Source organism: Lycorma delicatula, chromosome 1, assembly GCF_047948215.1.
Source record: "Lycorma delicatula isolate Av1 chromosome 1, ASM4794821v1, whole genome shotgun sequence".
In the NCBI taxonomy this organism is placed as follows: domain Eukaryota; kingdom Metazoa; phylum Arthropoda; class Insecta; order Hemiptera; family Fulgoridae; genus Lycorma; species Lycorma delicatula.
In genome coordinates, this window is record NC_134455.1 from 392,097,909 (window position 1) to 392,124,781 (window position 26,873).

Consider the following 26,873-nt stretch of genomic DNA (forward strand, 5'->3'; position numbering starts at 1 on the left):
ATGGACCAGCGTGAAATTTATTTACTGGTTCTGACCGTGAGAAACTAAGCTTTTGAGCCTAGTAATTCTGGCGTTATTCCCCTTCAGTCCATCCGCTGAAGTCCTTTTGATACCAGCACATATTGGCTAGCAGGAGTGCCCCTAATTTGAGCTCTAAATATTTGAAGGGAGAAATGCGCCCCCGTTTGCGATTCTGGAAAGAAATGCGACTCTGGAGGGAGTCGCATATGCTGACTAAATGAAATTGTGGTCTCTTCGTGAGACGGTGTGGGGTTTTGTCTAGCTTTTATAGTTTTAAATAAATTTAATTGAGAAAACGGTCACTTTCGCGGCCGGAATTTCTATGCGGTTTTCATATGTAGGTTACGCGATAACCAGGCTCCTAGGCCTGGTTTGTCTTTTTTTGACTCTCGTACCGCCTCTTCACGGTGGTTCGTTTAGTACGGCATGAGGCCGTTTTCTTATACCCTGTGGAGTACGGTCCTCTCGACAATTGTCCCGGAGATGGCCATGTTTGGACTGGAAACAGTCTGCGTGCCTGCGCCACCTCCAACTCGGATACGGTGTGTAGACCGCATCGTAGCGAAGAGTGACGTTTCTGACGAACCACGGTGCTCCAAATATATTCCGCAACACTATGTTTTGGATGGCTTCTAATTTCTTTTGAAGCGTGGAGTTCAACACAGCTCCCGGTGTGTAGACCGCATCGTAGCGAAGAGTGACGTTTCTGACGAACCACGGTGCTCCAAATATATTCCGCAACACTATGTTTTGGATGGCTTCTAATTTCTTTTGAAGTGTGGAGTTCAACACAGCTCCCCATTCCGGGTAAGCATATATTAGAATCGGTAGGACGTATAGCCGAAAGATGAGTAATTTAGTCGCCAGTGGATATGGGCTGGCACTATTCAGTACTGGGTATAGTGAGGCCCTGACGGCTTTTGCCCTTTGGGTCACATATTTAACATGCTTCCTAAGGTACGCAGTTTATCCAGGACCACTTCCAAGTAGCTCACTGTTTTCCCAAAGGGGATTCTCACCTGAGATTTCCAGCTGCCTGGCTGGAGCACGTGTCTTGTGCGTAAACATCACTGCCACCGATTTTTTACCGTTAATTTTGATTCTCCGCTTATCGAGCCACGAATCTTTTAGATCCAATTGCCGTTGGAGTCTCTCGATTGCGTAATCTACACTTCCGGATTCATAATAATATGCCGTGTCGTCTGCATATAGAGCTGTTTTGACTCCTTCCGACAGCGGCATATCGTTGACGTAGAACGGCGAAAGCACTGCTGGGGTACGCCAGCGGCTATGTCTCTGGTGGAGGAGATTGTTCCCCCTACGCATACAACATATTGTCAGTCTAGTAAATAAGACCGTATCAATCTGACATAGAGACAGGGAACCGTGGTATGTGCGAGTTTATACAGCAAGCCGCTACGCCAAAATTTGTCAAAGGCTTTAGCCACAACTAGAAAAACGGTTGCAGTTACCGCTTTTCTATTTAGGCCTCCGACAAGACTGTCGATTATTTTAACCAGTTGAACCCAAATTGCTCATGCCGTACTCCTTTTCCCAAATGTCGCCTAAATATCTCCACGAAAATCCTTTCGAATAGCTTTGACAACACTGGTAATAAGGAAATCGATCCCCTCGAGACAAATGCGGTCACCTTAATTCTACAATAGAATATTTTTCCAGGTCATAAATGCCCCTGGTGGCTGGCGTTCGTTTTAAGGCGACGAGGCACGAGGAGATCTCCCTTCCGCCCTTCGTCGTCTTGTTTTTAACTGAAACTGCCTCGTAACTGAACTAAATCAACTCCTCTTTCACCTCTTCCGGGATGCCCCTATAAGGGATGCCCGGGATATCCACTTTGAGCTCCCTATCTTTTCGGAGCTGAAAGGCGTGAAAGGTGACTCGCTTGGAATCTCACCCGAGATTACCGACCTACGTTTTAAAGATTATCTTGCTCGCACACCGTTATCCTCTCTTCCATCAGAAAACTCCGGGAGGGTGAAAGAGTGGGAGGAGGACGCGTTCGGATTAGATAGCTTTCCATTAATAAAGAATCGTCCGTAGTGTACTGCTAAAATTTAAGTTAATATTAAGTTATTTAACTATTTTTGACTTCGATAAACTGTCTGTCGTAGAAAATTAAAAATATAAAGTAAAAATGTTAAAACTAAAAGTAATTTAATATAATACAATAAAATTATTTATTTTATTATACAGAGTGATTCAAAGAAACGGGAAATTTTGAAAGTTGTGTTGGTAGCCGTGGGCGATTGGTACCACTTGATAAGTGGCGCCAGCCTCTCTAACCTAACCTGCCATTTAGTTGTCATGGATCCTTGGAGTGGTGCGCAACGTGCATTTGCTATCAAAGCGTTTTACAAAAACGATGACATTGTGGAGGGAGCGCGTAGAGAATTTCGCCGTCATTTTAATCTGGGATTGCACGACCGTGTTCCATCAGCACATGCAATTAAAACACGGATATCTAATTTTGAGGAAACCGGTTCGGCAATGAAAAAGAAACCTCCTCAGGCTGTGAGCGGTTTCGCTCACGGCCTGAGGTATTCCAGGCCGTGAGCGAAACCGCTCACGGCCTGAAGGCCGTACACCACAAAATTTTCAAGCTTTACAAGATGCTGTCACACGAAGTCCACATCGGTCAATCCGTCGTCTCTCAGCATCTTTACAACTGCATAGTTCATAGTTTGTGGTGTGTTATGTCATCTTGCGGTGTTATAGGCCAATATTTTTTTGAGGATGACAACGGTCTTGCGATTACCGTGACGTCGGCTCGTTACGTAGCCATGTTTGAAACCTTTGTTGTGGAACAACAAAAGAGATTTCCACCAATTTTTAAAACAGCCTGGTTTCAACAAGACGGAGCAACGTCACATACTGTACGAATATCGATAGCAGCTGTACGCCGATTGGTTGGACAACGTATCATTTCACGAAATGGTGACTTTAAATGGCCTCCCAGATCGCCTGATCTCTCTCAGCTTGCGATACTTTTTGTGGGGTCACCTTAAAAGCAAAGTGTTCCACAGTAGACCTGCTACAACGGAAGAACTGACAACAATCAGTGGCGATCAGTAAACCTGCGTTGTTATGGAGTTTAGGCTACACAGCTGCGTAGTGTGTTGCAGGAATGCCACTGTCGGCTAAGTAAAGACGTTTCCTTTGTGTTGCATTATGTCGCCGTTCTTAGGTTCGTGAGGCCAATAATATTTTCGATCCTCTGGCAGGTTCCGGAAACGATTTTCACTCCGACCTCAACCGTGGTCTGATCTAGGAGCTGTTAGCTTTCGACGTTACGAGCGTTACGTGAGAACGTTACGTGAAAACAGATGAACTTGCTCGGGATGGCGTCGCCTGTATTGGGGGAAGTCTTTGAGGATGGATCGTAGTTGGCTCAGATTCGTTGGGTGTCATCTGGATGCCCCATTCGTCTGATAAGCAATTCACCGTCGGACGAATCACGAGGTCGATGCTCGATATCGTACTGGTGTCGAGATACTTCCAGCTTGCATGGAGTATCGATGAGTTGCTGGCGAAGTTGAGCAGGATTCTGGACGGTCTCCTAGTTGCTGTCGACGCTAACGCCAATCCTCCCGCCTGGAGTTCACCACTCACTGACCCTAAAGACACTGGTCTCGAACAGTTCGTTGAAGCCAGGAGCCTCTACTTGATTAACAACGCAGAACAACCGCCAAACTTCTATTTCGAAGTGGGATAAAGTTACATAGACGTCATTTTGGTGATGGGCGAGTTGCTACGAAGTACAAGTAGTTGTACTCTCTGGCCCGAGAGCAGTTTGAGCGATCATAGTCTTATAAACCTTGAGATCGTTTACGGAGGCGGTTTAAGAACTCCAGATTTGGGTCGCTATAACCTAAGGGGTCTGGATCAGGACAGGCTGCTGCGCAAGTGCGCAGCTGTCTTGCACGGGTTGGAATGGCGCATGGAGCACAGGGAAGAGGTGGAATTGTTAGCTGAACAATGCGGCCGGGCCATCAAGACTGGTTGCGGTAGGGTCCTACGGCGGCCCCGGCCAATGTACAGATCATTAAGTAGTGGTCAATTCGGTGATCGGGGAGTGCCTGGAGCCGTCATGACCGCAGCTTCCGATTCAGCCGTCTGTTCAACGGGAGCGGAAACGAGAAAATTGGTGCTCTGACCTTATCGTGCTGCGCGCAATAGTTAGCTCGGCTAGGAGAAGATGCCAGCGTCGCTCCCTAACGGTGATTATTGTTAATGACGTGTGCGCTGAGGATCTGCGAATCAAACGGCGCGCCCGTAATTAGTATGTTCAAGCCATCAAAGGAGCCAGACTCAAGTTATAAGACAACATGCGCGAGTTGCAGCGCAACCCCTGGCAGGTCGCAAAATCATGTTACCGGCCAAAACCATTGCACGTGCTATCCAGCGTTCGATGCGGATTCAATAGTCGTGACCACACAACATCTGTGGCAACTTACCAGGCTGAATACTCTAAATACTCTGTTTCCAGATGCTCCGGAAGGTGAAGCAGTGGTCCGCGTTAAGACGGGGGCTATGCCCTTCCCTAGCAGACGGGCTGTAATTCTCCTTGGTATAGACCGAGTAGTTTCTCGAAGGCACTGAAAAAACCACCGGGAATTGACCAACTTGAACCAGATATATTATTCCATCTGTTGCCTGTCATAAGAGAGCCGCTTGGTAGGCTGTTCTCAGAGTGCCTAATCTGGAGCTGCTTCCCGACTTGTTGGAAAGTGACTTTGGTTCTCTTTAAACCAGGAAAGGATCCTAGTGCGGTTGACAGTTATATATCCATCAGCTTCTTGCCGGTATTCGGCAAGTTGCTTGAAAGGCTGGTTGTGGAAAGCCTCTGAGAAAGCATTAAGGTGAACTCTTTTCTAAATCAAGGCCGGTATAGCTTCACGAAAGTGGTTGGCACTGATGATTGCATCTTAAACGCTCTTGCTGAAGTGGAAATCGCCGACTTTGTTTCCATCCTTGTGTTGGTGTTCTGTCTTCAAGAATTTGGAACGCTGCAATGTTCCGTACTTCTGTAGGCCGTAGTACATGACTATCTGTCTAACCGTACGGCTCTATTTGAAGATGCGCACCAAACTGTGAAAAATTTCGTTAAAAGGGGAAGACCGCAGGGTTCCGTTCTCGGTTCTCTGCTGTGGAACTTGGTATTCGAGATTGATAACTAATCTCTCGAGATCGAGAACAAATTTCTGAGATTGATATTTCCGGAATTGGTCACGTCTCAGGCTTTCGCCGATGACTGTGTCCTTTTAGTTCATTATAACTCACATCACAGCTAGAAGATCGGCGCAGGCAGCCTTTCCACCGCAGAGTACTGGATGGACATTCAAAATTTAAATATTTCTGTGCCCAAGACGAAGTTTTTGCTTCGGAAGGGCAGAGAAAAATTATCGTACAGTAGTAACCTTCATATTAAATACAAACGCTGTAAAATTAGCCGAGTTAGAGTACATAAATTCATAGGTGTTTTGTTTGATGAGAAGTTGCTGTTTAGCAAATACATTAGTCAAATATCGGCGGACGTCGTCTCAGTAATGCATAAACGTAGGAGGATTCCTCAGTAGGGCTACGGGTTGTCTGGCCGTAAAATGTAAATTGTGTATAGAGGAGGCGTCTTCGTAAGCATAATTTCTTACGCGCTTGGGCGCATAGGTTTGATATGAACAGAGCACTTGTTCAAAATTTAAGGAGTGCTCAGTGTAGAGCCTTAATTTTATGCACTGGTATTTAAAAAAAATCCTTCGAGGCTACAACGGTATTGGGATAAGCTCTTCTAATCGGTTTATAGCTGCGGCAGCCATGTGGAAATTGCTAAGAAGACGGGAGGCCGAGGTGATTGGAATGCGGTTGGGGGCCGGGCCAGTCCCGAAACGGAACGGTAATCACAATGCACCGAATATTAATTTCGTTGAGTTGCCTATCTCCCGCCTGTGGAAGAGGCTGCAGAGCCTCGCGATTGAAGCATGGCAGCTGGAATGGGACACCACCACTAACGGAAGATCCCTGTACAAATTTATACGGAATCTGGGGGATGATATCCCTCGAGTTCTTTTTTAAGGGCAACAGGTTTCCAGGTGCTCACCAACCATATTAATTTGAACCAATATCTGTTTCGGTTCCGCCTAGCAGCTGATGAGCTGTGCGTCAGCGGTAAGGTTCAGTCAAATGAACACCCGATGTTTGACTGCCCTACTCTTAGGGGGGCCAGAGACCGTGCCACCTTGTAACTTAGAGATGATGGGAGAATTGGCCATTCACAACGGCGAGTCCATGTGGCGAGAGCCGAATTATCAGACCGTGTGGTAATTCCTTGATGCGGTTGGTTTGTTAAACCGACATCAGTAATTTACGTAAGGGAAAGACTCCTACCGCACTGCTGTGGGAATCTAACCTAAAGATATCCCTAACCACCAGCCAATTTAGGCTTCTAGCGCTTTAATATGTTGGACAGTTAGTTGCTGGCATTCAGTGACCTAGGCGTTTCAGCGAATTGCTGTCTAGACGACGTAATTTTTAATTTATTATTGTCATACATATTTTTAGTTATTATCAGGGTGCGCCTACCAATTTTGGTAAATATATGACAAGTGAGCGGTTGGGACACGTAAGCCGGTAGTATGTGGTACCGCGCTTAGTCCGCTCTCGCTGTTAGGTAAGCTCTAGGAGCTATTTAGGACCCTGGTCGCTAAACTGTTTCGAGCCTCAGTAACCGTTTGTAGCACAGACGTTCGGTCTTATGCTTTAGGGCGACCGAATAGGGTGGTGGCGGGAGAAATGCCAAGCAAACCATAAAAACAGAACTCAGACCCGACACTTTCGTAACACATAACTTAATTAATGGGAATAATAAAATTAATTCAGAGGTTTGAATTTCGCATAGATTTTAAAAGAAAACAAATAAAAAATTAAGTGGAAATAGATAAATGAAAAAGGAAGACCAAAACAATAATAAATATTAATTGATCAGTATTTATAGAATGAAACCAAAAAACTATAAATAACAATCTTTTTTTAGCTAATTCTGATACAAATCGTATATTTAGATTAAAAACATCTAAACCAGTGAAATTTTCAACTGAGATTAACTAACACGATCTAATTCAATCCCTAATTAAGGTTGGAAAGGTATTACTAGTTAGTATTTATAGAAAAGACCGTTAAAGGCCTTAATCACCCATAGATAACTCCACTCATGTACAAAATTTAAGGGAGGGAATAAAAGTTTAATGCGATGATTGAAAATCTTCAGAAAAACGTTTTTCATAAATTTAAAATTCATTAAAACTGTTCCATGTTGGATTCGTAATTGTTTTTTTTTATTTTTTCGTTGAACAGCATATTGACACATTCCTGACGCTATCTAAATTATGTTTGTATCGGAATAAAATATTTACTTATTCATAGATTGCAAATAATGCTCACTTACCACAGAGCTTTTTAGAGCTAAACCAGAATGAAAATCAACATTTAAAAAAATAAGAAGAAACTGCATAGCGTATCTACAAGCTGGTATTCTATTCGTATCAAGAAAAGACGATACTTTAATGTATTTGAAATTTACTAAATATATTACTCGTCAAAGTTTAAAAATTATAAACTAAATGCTCAAATTTTACATGATGTGTAAAATCACTCACACGCGGTGAGTCAATGTGGCCAGAGCCGCATTGTCGGACCGTCTGGGAGTTTCTTGATGCGATTGCTTTGTTCAACTGAAAAAGAGTGTGAATTAAAGTAGTTTGCCAAAGTGAGAAGACTCCTAGCGCGCTGCTGTAGGAAGCTGACCGAGAGATATGGCTGGCTACCAGCCAAATTAAGGCTCCAAGTGCTGTAATGGCGCATAGGTACTTGCTGGAAATCAGCGGCCTAGGCGTGGCAGCGAATTGCTGCCTTTGACGAGATAAATTTAATTATTGATGGTCATATATGTTTAAGTAGTAGACGGGATGCGCCTACCCATTTCAGAGATATATGACAAGTGGGTGGTGGGACACGAACGCGATTGGTGTATGGAATCACGCTTTTAGGGTGGCTCAGTAAGACACTGGTCGCTAAACTGTTTCGAGGCGAAGTAGTCGTTTGTGGCACAGGCATTCGGACTTATGCTTTAGGACGACCGCATGTGTTGGTTCCAATGGAAAATGCAAAGCAAACCAATCTAGTCAATGAAAACCAACAATAAGACAAAGATCTGTGCATACAGACGATAATATCGAGCGGTTAGTGATAGTGTTGAATAATATCCGAATGTGTCTATTCGTCGTCGTTCTCAACATCTTGTACTTTGTCCATTAATTACATGGAAAATATTACGTAAAGATCTTGATCAACACCCATATAAGATGCAATATGCATTGGTACAAGAACTGAAGCCGCAAGACCATAATTAGCGTTGTTTGTTTGGAGTATGGTGTCTAAATCAATTGGAATCTGATCCACGTTTTTATCGAAAAATTTTGTTTAGCAACGAAGCTCATTTCTGGTTAAATGGTTATGTCAACAAGCGCAATTAACGTATATGTAGTATGACCTATCCTCGGAAATTTAAGAGTCTCCATTCATCCTGAAAAATTCACTGTATGGGTTACATGCTGGAGGCATCGTTGGTCATTCTTTCTTTAAAAATGAGGCCGCAGCACATGTTGCAGTCAATGGTGTTCGTTACAGATCAATGATCAGTGATTATCTATTTTCAAATTTGCGTTACATCGACCTGCAACAATTTTGGTTTCAACAGGATGGTGCCACACCTCATAATGATACCAAAACAATCGATTTATTAAAACAATTTAGCGACAAAATGTTTTCATGAAATTTTCCAGTGAATTGGCCTCAAAGATCATGTGACCTAACGCCAGTGGATTATTTTCTTTGAGGATATGTGGCGTCTTTGATTTATGCTGATAAACCAGCAAAAATTGACGCTTTGGAAGCAAACGTGAACCATCCAATTGAACGTAATACTTTCCCAATTACTTGAAAAAGTGGTTCAAAATTAGACTTAAAGAATTTTCAAAAATTAAATGTCAGAGAGTTATCATTCGAGGAAAAAAATTGGTTTCAAACTTACCTTTTTATGAATTTTATTTCAATTCAAATTATTATCACTCTAAAAAAAAAAACACTTATTATAATTAGGTTATAAATCAGTTGGAAGTTATTATGATTTCATAAATTCTGTAAACTTTATGAAACGGTGGGTAAATAAGACCTATTTACATTAATATCCGCGTTCAGTTATCAGCTTGGATTATGCTGTGTATCGTAATATCCAGTATGTTTATGAAATTTTTAAATTTAATCGAAAATAAAGTAACTATTGAGTATCAAATGCTTTGGTGATTTTATATTACTATAAATTGTACAATTAATTTTTTTTTCTATTAGAATTTATTAAAATCTTTTTTTATAGAATTTACAAAGCCATTTCAATTTCGAGAGAATTTTTATAAATCATTCTAGTAATTATTTTTTTGATGAAATTCCCATCGCGTTTCTAAAGAAGTTATTATTTTTGTCTTACAAATTAAATTAATGTGTCTTTCTAAAATATAGGATTTCAGACTTACGTTGTAATTCTCTCGGTCAGAAGAGTTTTGTTCTTAATTTCTAAAATGATATGTTATATGTTTTATATATATATATATATATATTTTATTTAATTTTTTTAAATTATGCAAAGTGGCTTTTTAATCTCTTGAAGACATTTGATGAAAATGTTGTCGACCCGGCTCAGTTATTCTGCAGTTTACAAAATAATTAAATAACAGATAAAATAAATTAATTTCAATTTTTCTTATAATCTTAGTGAAAAATTTTATTACGGTTGACGCTACTTACCTCTGTGGAGTCAGAAAAGCTGCTTACAATAAGTAAGAAAGCTTAAATCTTTTAGTAGTATTAAAAATAAAATTTATTTCACGTAAGGGGAATATGAGAACTACTTTGCGGAAATCAGTGCAATATTTTTTCCGACGAGAAAGCGCCTTTTTATGATTCGGCTGCTACATTTAAGAGAAAACTGATCCTTGTAAAATATATTCCCCCATCCATGTATAATGTGAGACTGATAGATTATCTTTTACAGAATCACTGTTATTCCATCGGTAACATAGTTTGTGCTCATATAATTCCGACAACGTCTTAGAAATTGTTATTTCTTGAACTTTGTTTATTTGAATAGTTTGTTAAATGCGATATAAAGAGTCGATAAAGGTATATCGAGTCTAAAGAATTTATGGAATAATAATCGAGATAAAATTTTGTGATTCTTTTAAAACTCATACAGTAATTAACATTCACAGGAATAGTAATTCTCTAAATTATATTTGGAAAGATAGTCAAAATGATTTTCAGCACTCTAACCCAAAACGGATTTTCAGAACACTTATTTATATATTTTTTTTATTTATATATTTTTTTTAACCGTTTAGCACGCACGATTTACGCCAATTTTCTCACGGGACATTAAATGATGTCCATGATTATATTTTATGTTCTGCAAAACTATAACAAATCAGAGAAGTAAATGTTATTAAGTAATAGAGTTTTGTTAAAATCATTACTTACGAAATTCTGTAGTATTTCCGTTTAATACCGCTATTACTGAAAATTATTGAAAAAAATAAAAATTAAAATACATGTAAAGTTAGATTTATTTTACCTCTATCAGTAAACTACTGGTAAAAGAGTTCCGCTTTTATTCGAAAGTAAGTGGTCATTAAAATAGAATAAATGAAATATATATTTTTTCTTACTTTGCTACAAAACACAGGTAAGAAAAATATTACAAAGAAGGATTTTCTGGTACTTTCAGTGTTGAAATGAAGAAATCTTAAACACATTTCATTTGAAATCAAATTGTTTATTTAAAATCATTTCTTCATATGCCTGGTAATGATACTGTACTTTATTAGCCATCACAAATTCTGGATTCATAAAATATTTCATGAGAACTTTAATGATGAGTAAATTAAGGCGGCTGTAAAAATTATTTAAAATACATGATGTAAATTTTTTTTTTTTTTTTTTTTGTCTTCAGTCATTTGACTGGTTTGATGCAGCTCTCCAAGATTCCCTATCTAGTGCTAGTCGTTTCATTTCAGTATACCCTCTACACCCTACATCCCTAACAATTTGTTTTACATACTCCAAAGGTGGCCTGCCTACACAATTTTTCCCTTCTACCTGTCCTTCCAATATTAAAGCGACTATTCCAGGATGCCTTAGTATGTGGCCTATAAGTCTGTCTCTTCTTTTAACTATATTTTTCCAAATGCTTCTTTCTTCATCTATTTGCCGCAATACCTCTTCATTTGTCACTTTATCCACCCATCTGATTTTTAACATTCTCCTATAGCACCGCATTTCAAAAGCTTCTAATCTTTTCTTCTCAGATACTCCGATTGTCCAAGTTTCACTTCCATATAAAGCGACACTCCAAACATACACTTTCAAAAATCTTTTCCTGACATTTAAATTAATTTTTGATGTAAACAAATTATATTTCTTACTGAAGGCTCGTTTAGCTTGTGCTATTCGGCATTTTATATCGCTTCTGCTTCGTCCATCTTTAGTAATTTTACTTCCCAAATAACAAAATTCTTCTACCTCCATAATCTTTTCTCCTCCTATTTTCACATTCAGCGGTCCATCTTTGTTATTTCTACTACATTTCATTACTTTTGTTTTGTTCTTGTTTATTTTCATGCGATAGTTCTTGCGTAGGACTTCATCTATGCCGTTCATTGTTTCTTCTAAATCCTTTTTACTCTCGGCTAGAATTACTATATCATCAGCAAATCGTAGCATCTTTATCTTTTCACCTTGTACTGTTACTCCGAATCTAAATTGTTCTTTAACATCATTAACTGCTAGTTCCATGTAAAGATTAAAAAGTAACGGAGATAGGGAACATCCTTGTCGGACTCCCTTTCTTATTAGGGCTTCTTTCTTATGTTCTTCAATTGTTATTGTTGCTGTTTGGTTCCTGTACATGTTAGCAATTGTTCTTCTATCTCTGTATTTGAACCCTAATTTTTTTAAAATGCTGAACATTTTATTCCAGTCTATGTTATCGAAAGCCTTTTCTAGGTCTATAAACGCCAAGTATGTTGGTTTGTTTTTCTTTAATCTTCCTTCTACTATTAATCTGAGGCCTAAAATTGCTTCCCTTGTCCCTATACTTTTCCTGAAACCAAATTGGTCTTCTCCTAACACTTCTTCCACTCTCCTCTCAATTCTTCTGTATAAAATTCTAGTTAAGATTTTTGATGCATGACTAGTTAAACTAATTGTTCTGTATTCTTCACATTTATCTGCCCCTGCTTTCTTTGGTATCATAACTATAATACTTTTTTTGAAGTCTGATGGAAATTCCCCATTTTCATAAATATTACGCACCAGTTTGTATAATCGATCAATCGCTTCCTCACCTGCACTGCGCAGTAATTCTACAGGTATTCCGTCTATTCCAGGAGCCTTTCTGCCATTTAAATCTTTTAATGCTCTCTTAAATTCAGATCTCAGTATTGTTTCTCCCATTTCATCCTCCTCAACTTCCTCTATAACACCATTTTCTAATTCATTTCCTCCGTATAACTCTTCAATATATTCCACCCATCTATCGACTTTACCTTTCGTATTATATATTGGTGTACCATCTTTGTTTAACACATTATTAGATTTTAATTTATGTACCCCAAAATTTTCCTTAACTTTCCTGTATGCTCCGTCTATTTTACCAATGTTCATTTCTCTTTCCACTTCTGAACACTTTTCTTTAATCCACTCTTCTTTCGCCAGTTTGCACTTCCTGTTTATAGCATTTCTTAATTTCCGATAGTTCCTTTTACTTTCTTCTCACTAGCATTCTTATATTTTCTAGTTCATCCATCAGCTGCAATATATCATCTGAAACCCAAGGTTTTCTACCGGTTCTCTTTATTCGGCCTAAGTTTGCTTCTGCTGATTTAAGAATTTCTTTTTTAACATTCTCCCATTCTTCTTCTACATTTTCTACCTTATCTTTTTTACTCAGACCTCTTGCGATGTCCTCCTCAAAAATCTTCTTTACCTCCTCTTCCTCAAGCTTCTCTAAATTCCACCGATTCATCTGACACCTTTTCTTCAGGTTTTTAAACCCCAATCTACATTTCATTATCACCAAATTATGGTCGCTATCAATGTCTGCTCCAGGGTAAGTTTTGCAGTCAACGACTTGATTTCTAAATCTTTGCTTGACCATGATATAATCTATCTGATACCTTCCAGTATCGCCTGGCTTTTTCCAAGTGTATATTCTTCTAATATGATTTTTAAATTGGGTGTTGGCAATTACTAAATTATACTTCGTGCAAAATTCTATAAGTCGGTCCCGTCTTTCATTCCTTTTGCCCAGCCCGTATTCACCCACTATATTTCCTTCCTTGCCTTTTCCAATGCTTGCATTCCAATCTCCAACTATTATTAAATTTTCATCTCCTTTTACGTGTTTAATTGCTTCATCAATCTCTTCGTATACACACTCTACCTCATCATCATCATGGGCGCTTGTAGGCATATAGACGTTAACAATCGTTATCGGTTTAGGTTTTGATTTTATCCTTATTACAATGATTCTATCGCTATGCGTTTTGAAATACTCCACTCTCCTCCCTATCTTCTTGTTCATCACGAAACCTACTCCTGCCTGCCCATTATTTGACGCTGAGTTAATTACTCTAAAATCACCTGACCAAAAGTCGCCTTCCTCTTCCCACCGAACCTCACTAATTCCTACTATATCCACATGTAAATTTATATTTGTAAAAAAGTTACATTACGTTCGTTTCTGTTTGGGAAAAATTTTAATTATATTAAATAAAAATTAAATTGTTTATTTTAATTTATTTTTTCTTGCCAAGACTGAAAAAAACATGACATTTGCTATTTTTTTTAATAATTTTCAATGTAAACATAATTGAATATGTTTACTTATTAAGAAAAAAACTTGGCTTATATTTTAGTGATCACTTTACTACTTAAAAATAATGTTTTCTGATATTATTTTGTGAAAAAATTTCGACAAAATAATTATTACTTTTTACAGCTTCTTAAGTTACAGCAACCATTTCTGAAATACGAGTATAGTGAGGATAACGCCACTTACGCGTTAAACTACTTGAATGGATTGATTTGATTCAAGATAGTTCGTTACATTTGCGTGCTTCTTGTTTTATTACGATTCTTACTCATAATCTGAACAACTGTTTTGTTGTTCGTTTCTCGAATGAACTAAATATTAACTTAAAAGAATGCACCGTTTTTTTAATAACATGTGGAAAGTACGAGGGTAATTCACTTAATATCCGCAATTTAGTTATATTTTTGTTTATGTTGGTAGTACTGTCGTGTTGCGTAGATGACGCATGCGTGGTTTAATTGTTATGTCTGTACAGGTTCGATGCTGCTAGGCTAGTTCCATTATCGCTGCACTGCCGTTAACCGTGGCTTTTCCGCTTTTTGTTTGCACCAAAGAAGAGCAACGTTCAGCGATCCGTTTTCTGTGGTCGGAAAGTGTATCAAGGGCCGAAATTCATAGAAGACTTTCGGTACAGTACGGGAACAGTGTTTTGCCGCAACGGAGTGTCTACGAATGGATTCAAAAATTAAAAAATGTTGCACGTGACATGGTTTTCTTAGACAGACGTGTTACTAACTATCGATGAAGTGGCACATTGTCTGCAAATTAGTCACGGTTATGCCTGCGAAATCATCCTTAACAGATCTGTGCAAGATAGGTCCCAAAACAACTCCCACAGTCGCATAAACAAATGCGATTGGACATCTGCCAAAAAACATTTGGATCGCTATGGTAACGTACCCTGAAGAAGATGTCCCTTCTTAGACAGACTCATCATTGGTGACTAAACACGGATCCATCATTACGAGCCGGAGAGTAAACGGCTGAGTATGGGATGGAAACATCTAAATTCGCCCTGCAAAATTGTTCAAGACATTCGCAGGAAAACTGATGCTTACGATTTTTTGGGACTCACAAGGCCCAGTACTGGAACATTATGAGGAAAGGGGTACGATAATAATCAGTGCGCATTACAGTGAGATGCATACTGCCAAGCTGAAGCCTGCAATCCGAAGCAAACACCGAGGACTGCTGTCGAAAGGTGTGTTGTTTCACGATAATGCCCGTCCACATACTGCTACCCGCACTGCTGAAACGCTCCAGAAACTGAACTTTGAAGTATCGGCTCGTCCTCCGTATAGTCCTGATCTTGCTCCTTCTGACTACCACTTGTTTGGTCCACTCAAAGAGGCGTTAAGGGGCCGTCGATTTACCTCGTACGAAATAGTGAAAGATGCGGTTCATTCCTGGCTAGCAACTCAACCGAAAACCTTCTTTTATGAGGGCATCAGGAAGGTTGTGCAACGATGGATCAACTGCGTTGAAATGCAAGGGGACTATGTTGAAAAATAATGTACATGAAAGTTTCGTATTTGTATTGCAATAAAATTTATAACTACATTGCGGATAATAATTGACTTATCCTCGTATTATAGGAATAAGAGTTGGACGGTGTGATTGGAATAGTATTCTTAAGTTGCCTGTCAATCACAAATTACTGTTAATATGAAATAAATCTTGACTAGTTTAATTACTGATTTAGGCAATTTAAAACAGCAAATTAAGAAAATTAATATATTGTACCGTTAGAAGTTATAGAAAATCTCAAGTCGATTGAAACAAAAGTTTTAATGTTACAAATGGTGATTTGAGGTAACTCCTAAATTGTATAAAAATTATGCTTGAAATCATATTAAACACGCCTTTTCCAACCCTTCCGGCAAATATATTCCCATAGTCGTTTGAAATTTAGTAAGTATTTTAATTCCCCATGCAAAAACGAAGATTTTATATCAGATGTAGTGGACAATTGAATCTACAATTTAAATTAAATGGGTGTGGTCACCATTGCATTTAATATAATAATAATATTCCTTATTCAATAATTCCGTAATAATTATATTTACCCAGAACGTAGAAAAACAATATAAGGTAGAATTCTGTGATATGTTTTATTGGCAACATGATGAGAAGCGCATTTCATATCGATTTACTCTATTTTATATTCATTTTCACAAATGGTTCGGTCAGTAACAAACTAAAAAATTGCCAGTTATCATGTAACTTAAAATCATGGGATTATTCTTCTTCGACGATGATGTGAATAAAAGTGAGTAAACTAGATATTTTTTTCTAATTTAATTTATTATAATTTTTTTGTAACTTATTTTTAAGTTACACAAATAAAAATTTGATTAAAATCGCTTACGAAATGTTTTATTTGTATAAGGATTTGCGTTAAGAGAATTGTAGTTCTTTTAACAAATCGCTGTAAGTTGCGTATCGAACAACGAGGGAATAATCTGTTGTTCCATTTTTCTACGGTTTAAGCATTTGCAAAAATTATATCAAATTTAAATTTCGAGCTAGAAATCATTATAGATAGTGGTAAACGTATTATATTTTTTAAATTGAAATTTTAATTGTTAATGAAGAGACTTCAATCTTCATACTATAAATAGCTTTCAAGGTAGATAATTCGAGCCGGTTCTAAAACACTTCAAGGTCACGTGTCGAGTGTGACATCATCGATTGTTGTGGTAGGGAACACATTGAGCCGGTGTATCTGCGTAGATGTAAATATTTTATCTATGTGGTTCTGATGTTAGCACAGTTGAAGGCCATGTGACGTCAGAGCAGTTGTCGTTGACCGCAGCATATCTAAATCGTTTGTCTTTTGTAGGTCCGATGATAGCACATCTCATTGTCATGTGATGTCAAAGTTGTGCGAGTTCTAAGTATAGTATCTTGTGCAGGTCCGAAGACGGCATAAAATTTACCGATCTAAATCTCATATTTTATTAGGTTTGGGTCGCATGAGATTGGTTTGGGGTTCGAGACAATAGTGTTGGCGGTTGATATGTGAACTAGATAAAGAAGGATGTGCTGCGAGGGTTAGAGCTTGATTAAGTAGACACTACTGCTGGCGGCGGGTTAGAACGGAACTAAGTAGACACTAGCGCCGGCGGTTGAGATATGAACTAGTTGAGACGCTAGCGCTGATTTGTTAGAGCGGTACTAAAGTTGATAATCGAAACAGTACCACCGCGAAATATGACTTAGTAAATAAACGACGTCAGAACAGTTGCCGTTAATTATATTTCAATATACACAGTTAAAAATCTTGCAATTTCGGATTCGGCCCGTCCCAATCATTTCCGTCTAATTTGTAGTTCGGTATTTGTAATGCTCGTAACATCTTTTCCCTTTTATTATTTCTTTATCTTGCTGAAGATATGTTGGGAAGGAATTTTAATCGTTATATATTATCCGTACTTGTAAAGGAAAAAGCGTTTAGGGACGTCACTCATTTTGATATGTTCTTATGGTTTCATATAGCTTAGCCAATGTTACGTTATCCATTGTACTACATTCAATCTAACTGTAGACTGCAGCTGATCTGAATCTTAATATCTTATTATGAAAAATGGAAACGCAATTCAAGACCATAAGAAGTCAGAGTAGCTGTCGCCGCAGCCCGGGCTTGAGATGGGGTATCTAATACACTGGTATATATACAATATATAAAGTGTAATACTGGTTTAAATATTATAGATAAATAAACGATATGAGTTTAACGATGTAAATGAATAACGATGAGATACCGTGTTGAGGATATAGATTCAAATTTGCCGGACAACGACGATAATTACAACCCGTCTGCAACGATGACATGGAATCGTTCTGAGAAAAATATGGCTTTCAAAAGACCTCGTATATTAAAACGTAGAGAATACAATCAGCATGCGTGCCAATGTTATAGTAGCCTTCCCATAAGCAGAAATAAGTTCGCTGCTGTCGTTTGATGAATTATTAATACATGATATTGTACAGGTATTTGGTGCAAAGATAGAAAAGGACGTGCTGCTTAAGGAACGGTTTGATATAATATCTGTGTTTATTGAGTCCTCAAACAAGCACCAATATTCATTAACCAGACAATCCATACATATATTCACGTTACATAAATTTAAACGAAAAATGTTCGTATTGTTCAGATGTGATGAGTAATTCTTCTAAAACATTACCAATCAAAAGCTGTATAGTTTTGAATCAGTACTTCGTTCTGATGTTAATCATAGATTTCTTTTCTTTAATTTCTTTAGGGAGGTATACCTGTGTTGATCCCTTAAGGGGAAGTATTTGTTTATGGGACTACCAGACTGTCTATGCTCAGCAAAGACCACCCGCTTTCTTTAATTATAAATTCCTTCTCTTCGTTTATTATTTTATTGAAAAGCCTTAATTAGTGCTTTGACAATATCGGCTTTGTTGATTACTAGTATCAATTCTGTTTTAAAGTTTGTATCTTATGTTTTGTGTTCTTTGTTACTGTCTACTATTTTTCTTCGTCTTTCATGTACACATTCTAGGAATAGATTGAATTTTATGGTTTTTTTTTTACATTCTCTAAGCGACTCGGTAAGTAGATTTACAACATTCTGTTTAAGGCTGAGTAGGAATCTGTGTATATCTTCTTCGCTTTCTTAATATAGTTCGCTTTCTTCTTTTATTTTTTATTAATATGGTAGTATGTAACCAGGTCGTTATTGAATGAGCATTCTACTATGTTGACTAATGACGGTTTACACAGTTCTAACCTAGAACTTTTTGTTTTTGATTCCTGAGGTGGACCGTTGTCAAGGATTGATCTTACCTTGTCTTTGGTCCGGTAACCGCACCCTTTTACAGTTTATGTTTACACGGATCAACAAGTTGTCGACGCTATCAGATATCGACTGTTATCCACCTTGGTAGCAATAAGAAATGTTTTTTCGATCCCCCTTCTATTTCACCTACATAATTTACTCGATAATCACACGATGCAGATTTCTTTATCATCTTATTCCAAAGTACCTTCGTTTTCTGTACTAAACTTTGTATTCCAGAAAAAAACTGTAGGTAATCGAACCTGTCTTTTAATTGTATTTTTAAGCAAACTTTCTATATCTTCCCCAATGTTGATGAGGAATGCGATATCTTTTGCAATATTATCGGAAAGTTTTTTGTATTGAAATAATTTCAGGTTACATTTATGAGGGTCTATAGCCCAGAGACTGAATACAATTGAATCACAAGATCTACACCTCGGAGATCACATAAATCTTCTCAGAACTATATAAGATGCACGATTTAGATCTATGCAGATACACCGAATCGAGGTCCCCCACCACACTACCCGATGACATCATACCCCAGACGTCCGGTTCGATCGCGACAACCAATGACCTTGAAGTGTTTCAGAACCGGCTCGTTTTAACTACTGCTGAAAAGGTAAAGTAATTTTTCTTTATTAATAGCTTTTAATTTTAAGAAAAATATATGAAAAAAGGACATTTCTTAATGATTGCATAGTTTTTCAAAACAAATTAGATTTCAAAACTTTTACCACATTAATGAACTAATATTAAGGATTTATATTTTTTGAGTATAATTAAAACACACATAAATAAATTTTTTACCATTTATAAGTAACAGAAACATATGTACTGTCCATTCTGAAACAATGAAAAATTAAATATTACATTACACCATTGAAAGGGATCCAGTGGAACAAATTTAATAAAATATATAAAAATTAAATTAAGTAAGTGTATAAATAAATAAAATACGTACTTATAAATAAAGTAATTGTTTCAGAAGTTTTTAAATTTATTTTATAACATATGCAAATTTGGTATCAACAAAATATTCTGGGCTCAAATTCTAACCAGGATTCATACTTTTCAAATGTTAAATTTATTTCTCCAATTAGACTTATACTATCTGTATCATGACAGAGAATCTTATTTCATGTTTTCTTTCTTTTCTGCCTGACTATTATACTCTCATTTTTCATACAAGAGGTTATAAAGACCTAATATTTTTTTTTCCCTACATCCCTGGGCCGGACATCCAATTAAGTATACTCGGCCCAGAGACGTGTCTTTTGACTCTAAGGCGGTCTTCCCGCCCACCGGTTTTACAGCCGGCACGGCAGGTCAACCGCCCCGGTACTAGATCTTTTCTTGCCTGCCTCTAATTCCCGCCGACGAGGGCAAAGCCCGGCTATGCCGTTCCCCAACACCGCCGACAGAAACCGGATCTCGGTCTTTATGCCGTTTGCCTCAAACCGGTGCGACCAGCACAAGGAGCGCGTGCACCCCCAAAACCAGCCACGCCGGCCGGGTCTAGGTCTTTTAATTTTATCCCCACGAAATCTCCCCGGAGTCCCCGACCCCTCGCCGAAACCTGCACGCCAGGGCATACAGGCTCTCAGAGACGGGGATGTCCACCTATCCCTACTTACGATTGAACCTAACGATTGCTTCGTCGCGCCTCCTCTTCCTTAGTGCGAAGAACCGTACCGGCGAAATTGTTAAAAACGTTCCGGTTCCCTCCTTAGCGACCACTCTACTATGTTATTCGCGTTCAGGTTATTGACTGCTATGAATTGTCTGTATTGTGCCCATCTTCGGCATTCGAACATCGTATGCTCTGCGTCGTCCACCTCCTGGCAGTAGTCGCAGTTGGGTGTGTCTCTCATGCCGAATCTTTTTAAATAGTAACCGAAACATCCATGAACCGACATCATCTGTGTTATGTAAAAGTTCACCTCGCCATGTTGGCGATCCAGCCATGCGTCCAAATCACTTATTAACCTTCTGGTCCAGGCCGCAGCGTTAGTCTCTGCCCTTACTTCCTTCCACCACTGTCGGGTCATCGCCTCGGTCTCAGCTCTACTACACCCTTCCGCTCTCGCTTTCCTGCTCTTGATCTGAAGTTCTTTCGGCGGGATCGACGCAAGCACACATATAGCTTCATATGACAGAGTACGATACCCTGCCACCACTCCCAACAATGCCGTTCTGTGCATTCTTCGCAGTTTATCCTTGTTTATTTGTATCCTGATTGCATCAGCACAAACCGGCGCCGCGTATAACGCCGCAGACACTGTCGCCGACGCAATCAGTTTCCGTATTGAGGTCCCCGGTACTGTGTGTTCCACGAATAATTTCCTGATGGATTTTATGGTGAGCCCTACTTTTTTGCACATATTTTCTATATGCCCACCAAACTTGATACTTTTATCTATTGTCACCCCTAGGTATTTTGTATCCTTGACCTCAGTTATAACCTCTCCACGGATCACGACCCGAATGCCGCGCAGTCTTCTCCTACCCGTGAAGAGGATACAGTTCCTTTTTGCCGGGCACACCTCCATGTTGTTGTTTATTAGCCAGTTGTCTATAAGTTGGAGGGAGCGATTTGCTTTATCCTCTGCATCACCAATTTCCTTATCTTCCACCAATAGAGCAATGTCGTCAGCGTAAGTGACTACGCTGACTCCTTCCGGATAAGGCAACCGGAGCACCCGGTCGTAAAAGATGTTCCATAGCAAGGGGCCTAACACAGACCCCTGCGGAACTCCACCGAAGACCGGAAATCTCACTACCTTCTCCAAAGTGCGAACCTCCGTCCATCTATCAGACAGGTAGCAGTCAACCTGGTTTAGCAAGTGGTCACTAACACTCATTTCCCTGAGCGCCGCTACAATAGCCGTCCACGGTACCGAGCCAAATGCATTTTTGATATCTAACTGGACCATCAATTGGATCCTTCTGGTCCTCCAAGTAGCACTCCGTACCTCCACCGCCCAGCTAACCATCCTGTTTATTGCATTCAGTGTCGAACGGCCCTTACGGAATCCATATTGCTCCAAATGTAGGCTTCCGTTTAGGTCCAGCTCCTCTTGGATCCTGGTAGCAAGAAGTCTCTCAGCAGCCTTACCCATATTATTTATGAGGCTGATAGGACGGTACTCGCAAACGCCTGGGTTTGTATTCGGTTTGGGAAGAAAAACCGTTCTGGCCGCCTTCCAGCATTGAAGGAAAGTGCGGATTTGCAGCCCATAACTCAAAATGTCCGTTATCTCCCACGGTACTATTCTAGCCAGGTCTTTAATGATCGCTGCCGGAACTCTATCTGGGCCCAGACTATTCTTGTTATTTAACTTGTTAATTTCGGCAATCACCTCATCCTGTGGGAATCTGCCACGTTCGCACCAGACTGCCTCCCGTCTTATCTCCTCCTCCCGTGGGAAAAGTACGGACATCTGGCGCGCCGCTTCGTCCTCATTCAGCGCAGGCACTCGCCTCCCCAATCGCTTCATTACTATTTGGAAGGCTCGCCCCTACGGGTCAGCATCGAGCTCACCACACAGTTTCCTCCACTTAGATCTCTTGGCGTACTTAATCAGGTAGTTCAACGTTTTCCGAGCCGTCCTATAGGTCTCCATAGTTTGTTCAATCTGAGCCTCAGATACCTGTCTAACTCGTAATCTTTGGGCCGTTCGTTTATTTTGCTGAAGTATGATTCTTTGTTCGGCGATTTCCGGGTTCCACCAGTACACAGGGTGGTATCTATGTTTCGTTCCCGGTATGCTGGAAATTTCGTTTGAGATTATTTCTTGGAGGACCTCCGGATCCAACCTTCTGCCGTCGGAGATTTTGCGTGCCGCTCTCTCCACAATTATGTTCACCTGTCTGCTAGTGAGTCTTCTTGCCGGGTTCCGTACAGCAGGGGTCGCCGAACAGCCGTGTATTATTAAGGAGACCGCAAGGTGATCACTCCCGGTCTCCTCTTCCAAAACTCGGAATTAGGTACTATCAGTGACCATTCTCCCATCCACGATCACCAGATCGAGGATGGATTCCTGGCCCTTCGCTCGATAAGTTGGAGTTCGGTCGTTCAGGCCTGTGGTACCGGTAGCTGCAAGGAAGTCCTCCAGGACACTTCCTCTGTTATTCGTGGTCCCAGCGCCCGCCGCCATTGTTCTACAAGTCCCCCAAAATAATAGCTCTCTTGCGGAACTGCATAACCAAGCGTTGCAAAGTCCTTACTTATAAATTCTACTTTGAACGGTTAACCTAAATAAATTCATCATGATATCCCATCCGAATCAAGATACAAACACATTTTTTTTTTTCATTTAAAAAATAGGGATAGGAGGAAACGTTCCGTAAGTTTAGGAGTTACTTAAATATAATACGAATGGATATATGTAAGACTCTAGACCGTCTGTACGTCGAAACTGAAAATTACTGTCAAACCAAAAATGTTCAAGCTTTAATGTAGATCGGTGAGTTTCTTGCGTTCAAATCTCTTTACACTATTAACTCATTGAAAGGAGTTGTTTCTCCCGATCTTTCTTATTACACTGAGGAAGAAACTTAAAGGAATTTTCAAGTCAATGTGTGGCACAAAGACGAAGGTTGAACATGAGGTGAAATGGTAACGTTCTTTTGATTTGTGTTCATGCATAACGCAACCTATTCAATAATTTAATGCTAGAGTTTCCAACACACTGCACTTATATATGAAATATCTCCTTGTTTAAAATAAAATAATCAAGAAAAATCTTAATTACAGAGCCTTGTAAAAAATAAAGAAAGATCTTCATTTTTATTGAGCTTATCTGTCAAAAAATATAATTATTTCAAATTGATTGAAGACAAACTTATAACTCATCTGTAAATATGTTTTCAAAAAAAATATTTGAACTGAGCCGAACATCTACAAGTAAACAATGCACAATTTGCTTGTTGTCAAACTGATGTCCTCAACAGTACATTTGTGTATATTTTTTCTTAAATTTATTATTTCAGAGTTACAAATTCTGTATTTCCAACCCTAACATTAATCACTATCTTTACAAATAAAAGAAGTGTGAATTTTAAAAATATTGTGCCCACGTTTCATACACACAATGTTACAATTATTTCCCTTGGTGCTCCAGCAAAGGTGATAGCGTTTTCGTTTCCTTCTAATTTCCAAATCTTGCTCCTCTTTTTGTTGAACATAACGTACAGTAATGTCTTCATCGTCAAAATGTATTTTTAATTTGTTCAAATTTTTTTGGGTTTCCCGAAGTGAGATACCTTTAAAAAGGTAAATTTTTTACTAAAATATGGTTAGATTTTTTAAGAAAATGGCAATAATGTAACACACCTGGTCGCGTCGGGTCAAATAGCTTTTTTTTGTTACTTATATTGCACAAATAAAGGTAAGTTGGATACTGACTGATAGAACGAATTACGATAGGAAATTAGCAGGTTTGCCAACCTAATATAATTGAGGCAAATATTAAACATTAAATATAAAATATTGTCTTGGGTCATATAGACCAGAAGCGACCAGTTAAGAGTTAACGTAGAGCAGAGCCTTGATTCTGAGATTAAGTTAGAGATATTAGGATAAAATATCCTCAGCAAAAAGAACTAGCAAAACCCGCGAACATCCATCCACCGATAAATGTTGGGTAAAGATGTTAAGAAGGCATCTGAAAAGGCAAAAAATTAACTGGCTTATACGTGGTCGAAGGATTTTAGAAAAGAATGCAGAAAAAGCGCGATGGAAAAAATGCTTGGCGCGATGGAGGTTCAAGTTATGATAGAGAAGGCCTTGGGTACAGGAAATAGATTATGCAGCTATAGAAATTCCAAAAGCAGGTAGGGCCACTACGATGGCCGAGTATTTCAGCTGCACAAAATATGTCATTGGGGAGTGCATTAAGTTTACATTATGAGACAACAATGGTAACGGATCCATCTAGGTTGGTATCAAATTGATTCTGGCCGCAAAGCCACCCTGGAATCGAGAAAGGACTAAGATAACTTCTTCGAGACTTAAGATACCTTGTCATTTTTCGTGGAAGCCGTCAGGAGGATGGAAAAATAAAGTAAGAATGGATAGCCTAAGGAAAAACAAAAGCGATAAATAAATGTGATATGTTTTAACTATAGATTTTGTAATTTTTAATTTCGTGAATTTAATCATTCGGCGTGAACCATGGTGCTGCAGAAATTGCTCTCGTTACTTTTTTTTGGAAACATTGCATAATCTTTATATTACTAGTATTAACTGTTCCCAACAACTTCAAACCGTACGTCAGGTTGTTCGCAAGAGAGCCATGTAAATTAATATCATGCTGAATGTCGTTAAACCTGAGTTTCTCCGCAGCAGCCAGTGTAGTTCCCTGTACCTTGCGTATAGTTGTTTTCTCTTCATCCTCATGTGACTCTTCCAGGTCAAACACCGATGCAGGTAAAGTCCTAAGTACCGCTCTGACTCTATGGGATCAAGATTCTATCCATTTACACAATGGGCAGTCACCCTTTTGCATGTACAATGTGACAGGCTTCGATATATCTTAATTATTTTAATCCTCCAATTTATGTCCCACGCGCAGACACGGCCTAAAACCATTTGTAGCTCCCGTGAGGCTAGGTCAGGGTCTTTGTTAACGGTCAGGATAACAGTGTCATTGGCAAATGTTGCTATGATGCAATCCTTCAGAGCTAGAAGTTCCGCAGCGAATATGGAATACAACACGGACCAATACAGAGCACTGAGAATTACCCGACCTTATCACAAAGAATCTCGAAAACTCTTCGTTACATTTCACATGAGGGAAACACCCCTCAATATAAATTCGTAAAACTAGGAATTAGGGTTGAGGAGGTTGTAGTTTCAATTTATAAAGCAAGCAAGGTATCCATATCTAATGAAACGCTGTTGGATGTCTAACAACGCCGCCGAGCAGAATTTACTTTCCTCCAGACATCCACTTATGACCCTGACAACTCTATGGAAATGTTCGATGGTGGAATGGCCTCACCTTAACCCAGACTACTGGTCCGAATTACACCCTTATTCACCAAAAGTAGTCTAAGCCTGCGAAGTAGCAGCTTTCCAAACAATTTTGATAAGACTGGTAAATGCTAACTGGTTTGTAATTTGATTAACTGACATTTCTACCGCCACAACCCCATTTGGTCGCCCTAGAAAATATGACCAAATGTCTGTGCCAAAAACGGCTACTGTGACTCAACTAGTTTAGCAACCAATAATATAATAGCTTCTAATGAGCTTACTTAACAGCTGAGTGAATTAAGCAAGGTCTCATATACAACCTGCTTACGTGTCCCAACCGCTCATTTGTCATACAATGAAACTAAAACCGTAGAGGCGCACCCCTTGTTATTGTATTAAAAATACAGTAATTTCATGTCACGCCTCGGTTGCTGAATGACAGCTAGTACCTGTACAGCATATTTAAACGCTTGGAGCTTAATCTGGCTGGTGGCCAGCCATTATTTCTCGTTCACCTTCCCACAGTATCACGGTAGGAGTCATTATTCCCTTAACTAATCTACCGATGTCGGTTGAACAACGCAACCTCATCGAGGAACTCCCACACGATCCGACAATGCGGCATTCACTACACAGACTTGCCGTTTGTAAGAAGCTAATTTTCCGCTTGACCTCTGAGTTCCAGGGTAGGCCGTTATCTTGTTCCCCTCCCCAAGAGCAGGGCAGTCAAACATCATATACTCATACTCCCCGCAGACGCACAACTCATCAGCCGCCAGTCGGATCCGAAACCATTGGTTTAAATCCACATCGTTGGCGAGCACCTGCGCACCCATTGCCCTTAAAAACGACCTTGAGGCATACCATCACCAAAATCCTGTATAAACCTATATAAGAATTTTCCCTTATTCGTAGCAAGCCATTCCAGCTGCCATGAATCCATCGCAAGGCTCTATAGCCTCTTCCGCAGACGGGAGATAGGCAACTGAACGAAATTTAGATCCGGTGCATTGAGATCACCGTTCCGCTCCGGTACTGGCCCGGCCCGAAACCGTATTCAAAA

General features: G+C 39.3%; 2 protein-coding genes across 3 annotated transcripts in view; one reads left to right on the plus strand and one right to left on the minus strand.

The window, feature by feature from the left end:
- Nucleotides 1–26,873, minus strand: part of LOC142317360 (uncharacterized) — a 418,387-nt gene that overhangs the window by 321,018 nt on the left and 70,496 nt on the right. Inside the window, exons 13-14 of one of the 2 annotated variants that reach the window (XM_075353849.1) lie at nt 19,639–19,674; nt 10,624–10,659 (exon numbers count right to left, since the gene is read on the minus strand). The exons of the other annotated variant lie outside the window; for it this stretch is intronic. Coding sequence (XP_075209964.1) covers nt 10,624–10,659; nt 19,639–19,674 — 72 coding nt within the window. The remainder of the gene's footprint in view (nt 1–10,623; nt 10,660–19,638; nt 19,675–26,873) is intronic. 2 annotated transcript variants of the gene reach the window in all.
- Nucleotides 1–26,873, plus strand: part of LOC142317363 (uncharacterized) — a 427,416-nt gene that overhangs the window by 136,961 nt on the left and 263,582 nt on the right. The gene's annotated exons all lie outside the window — the stretch shown is intronic.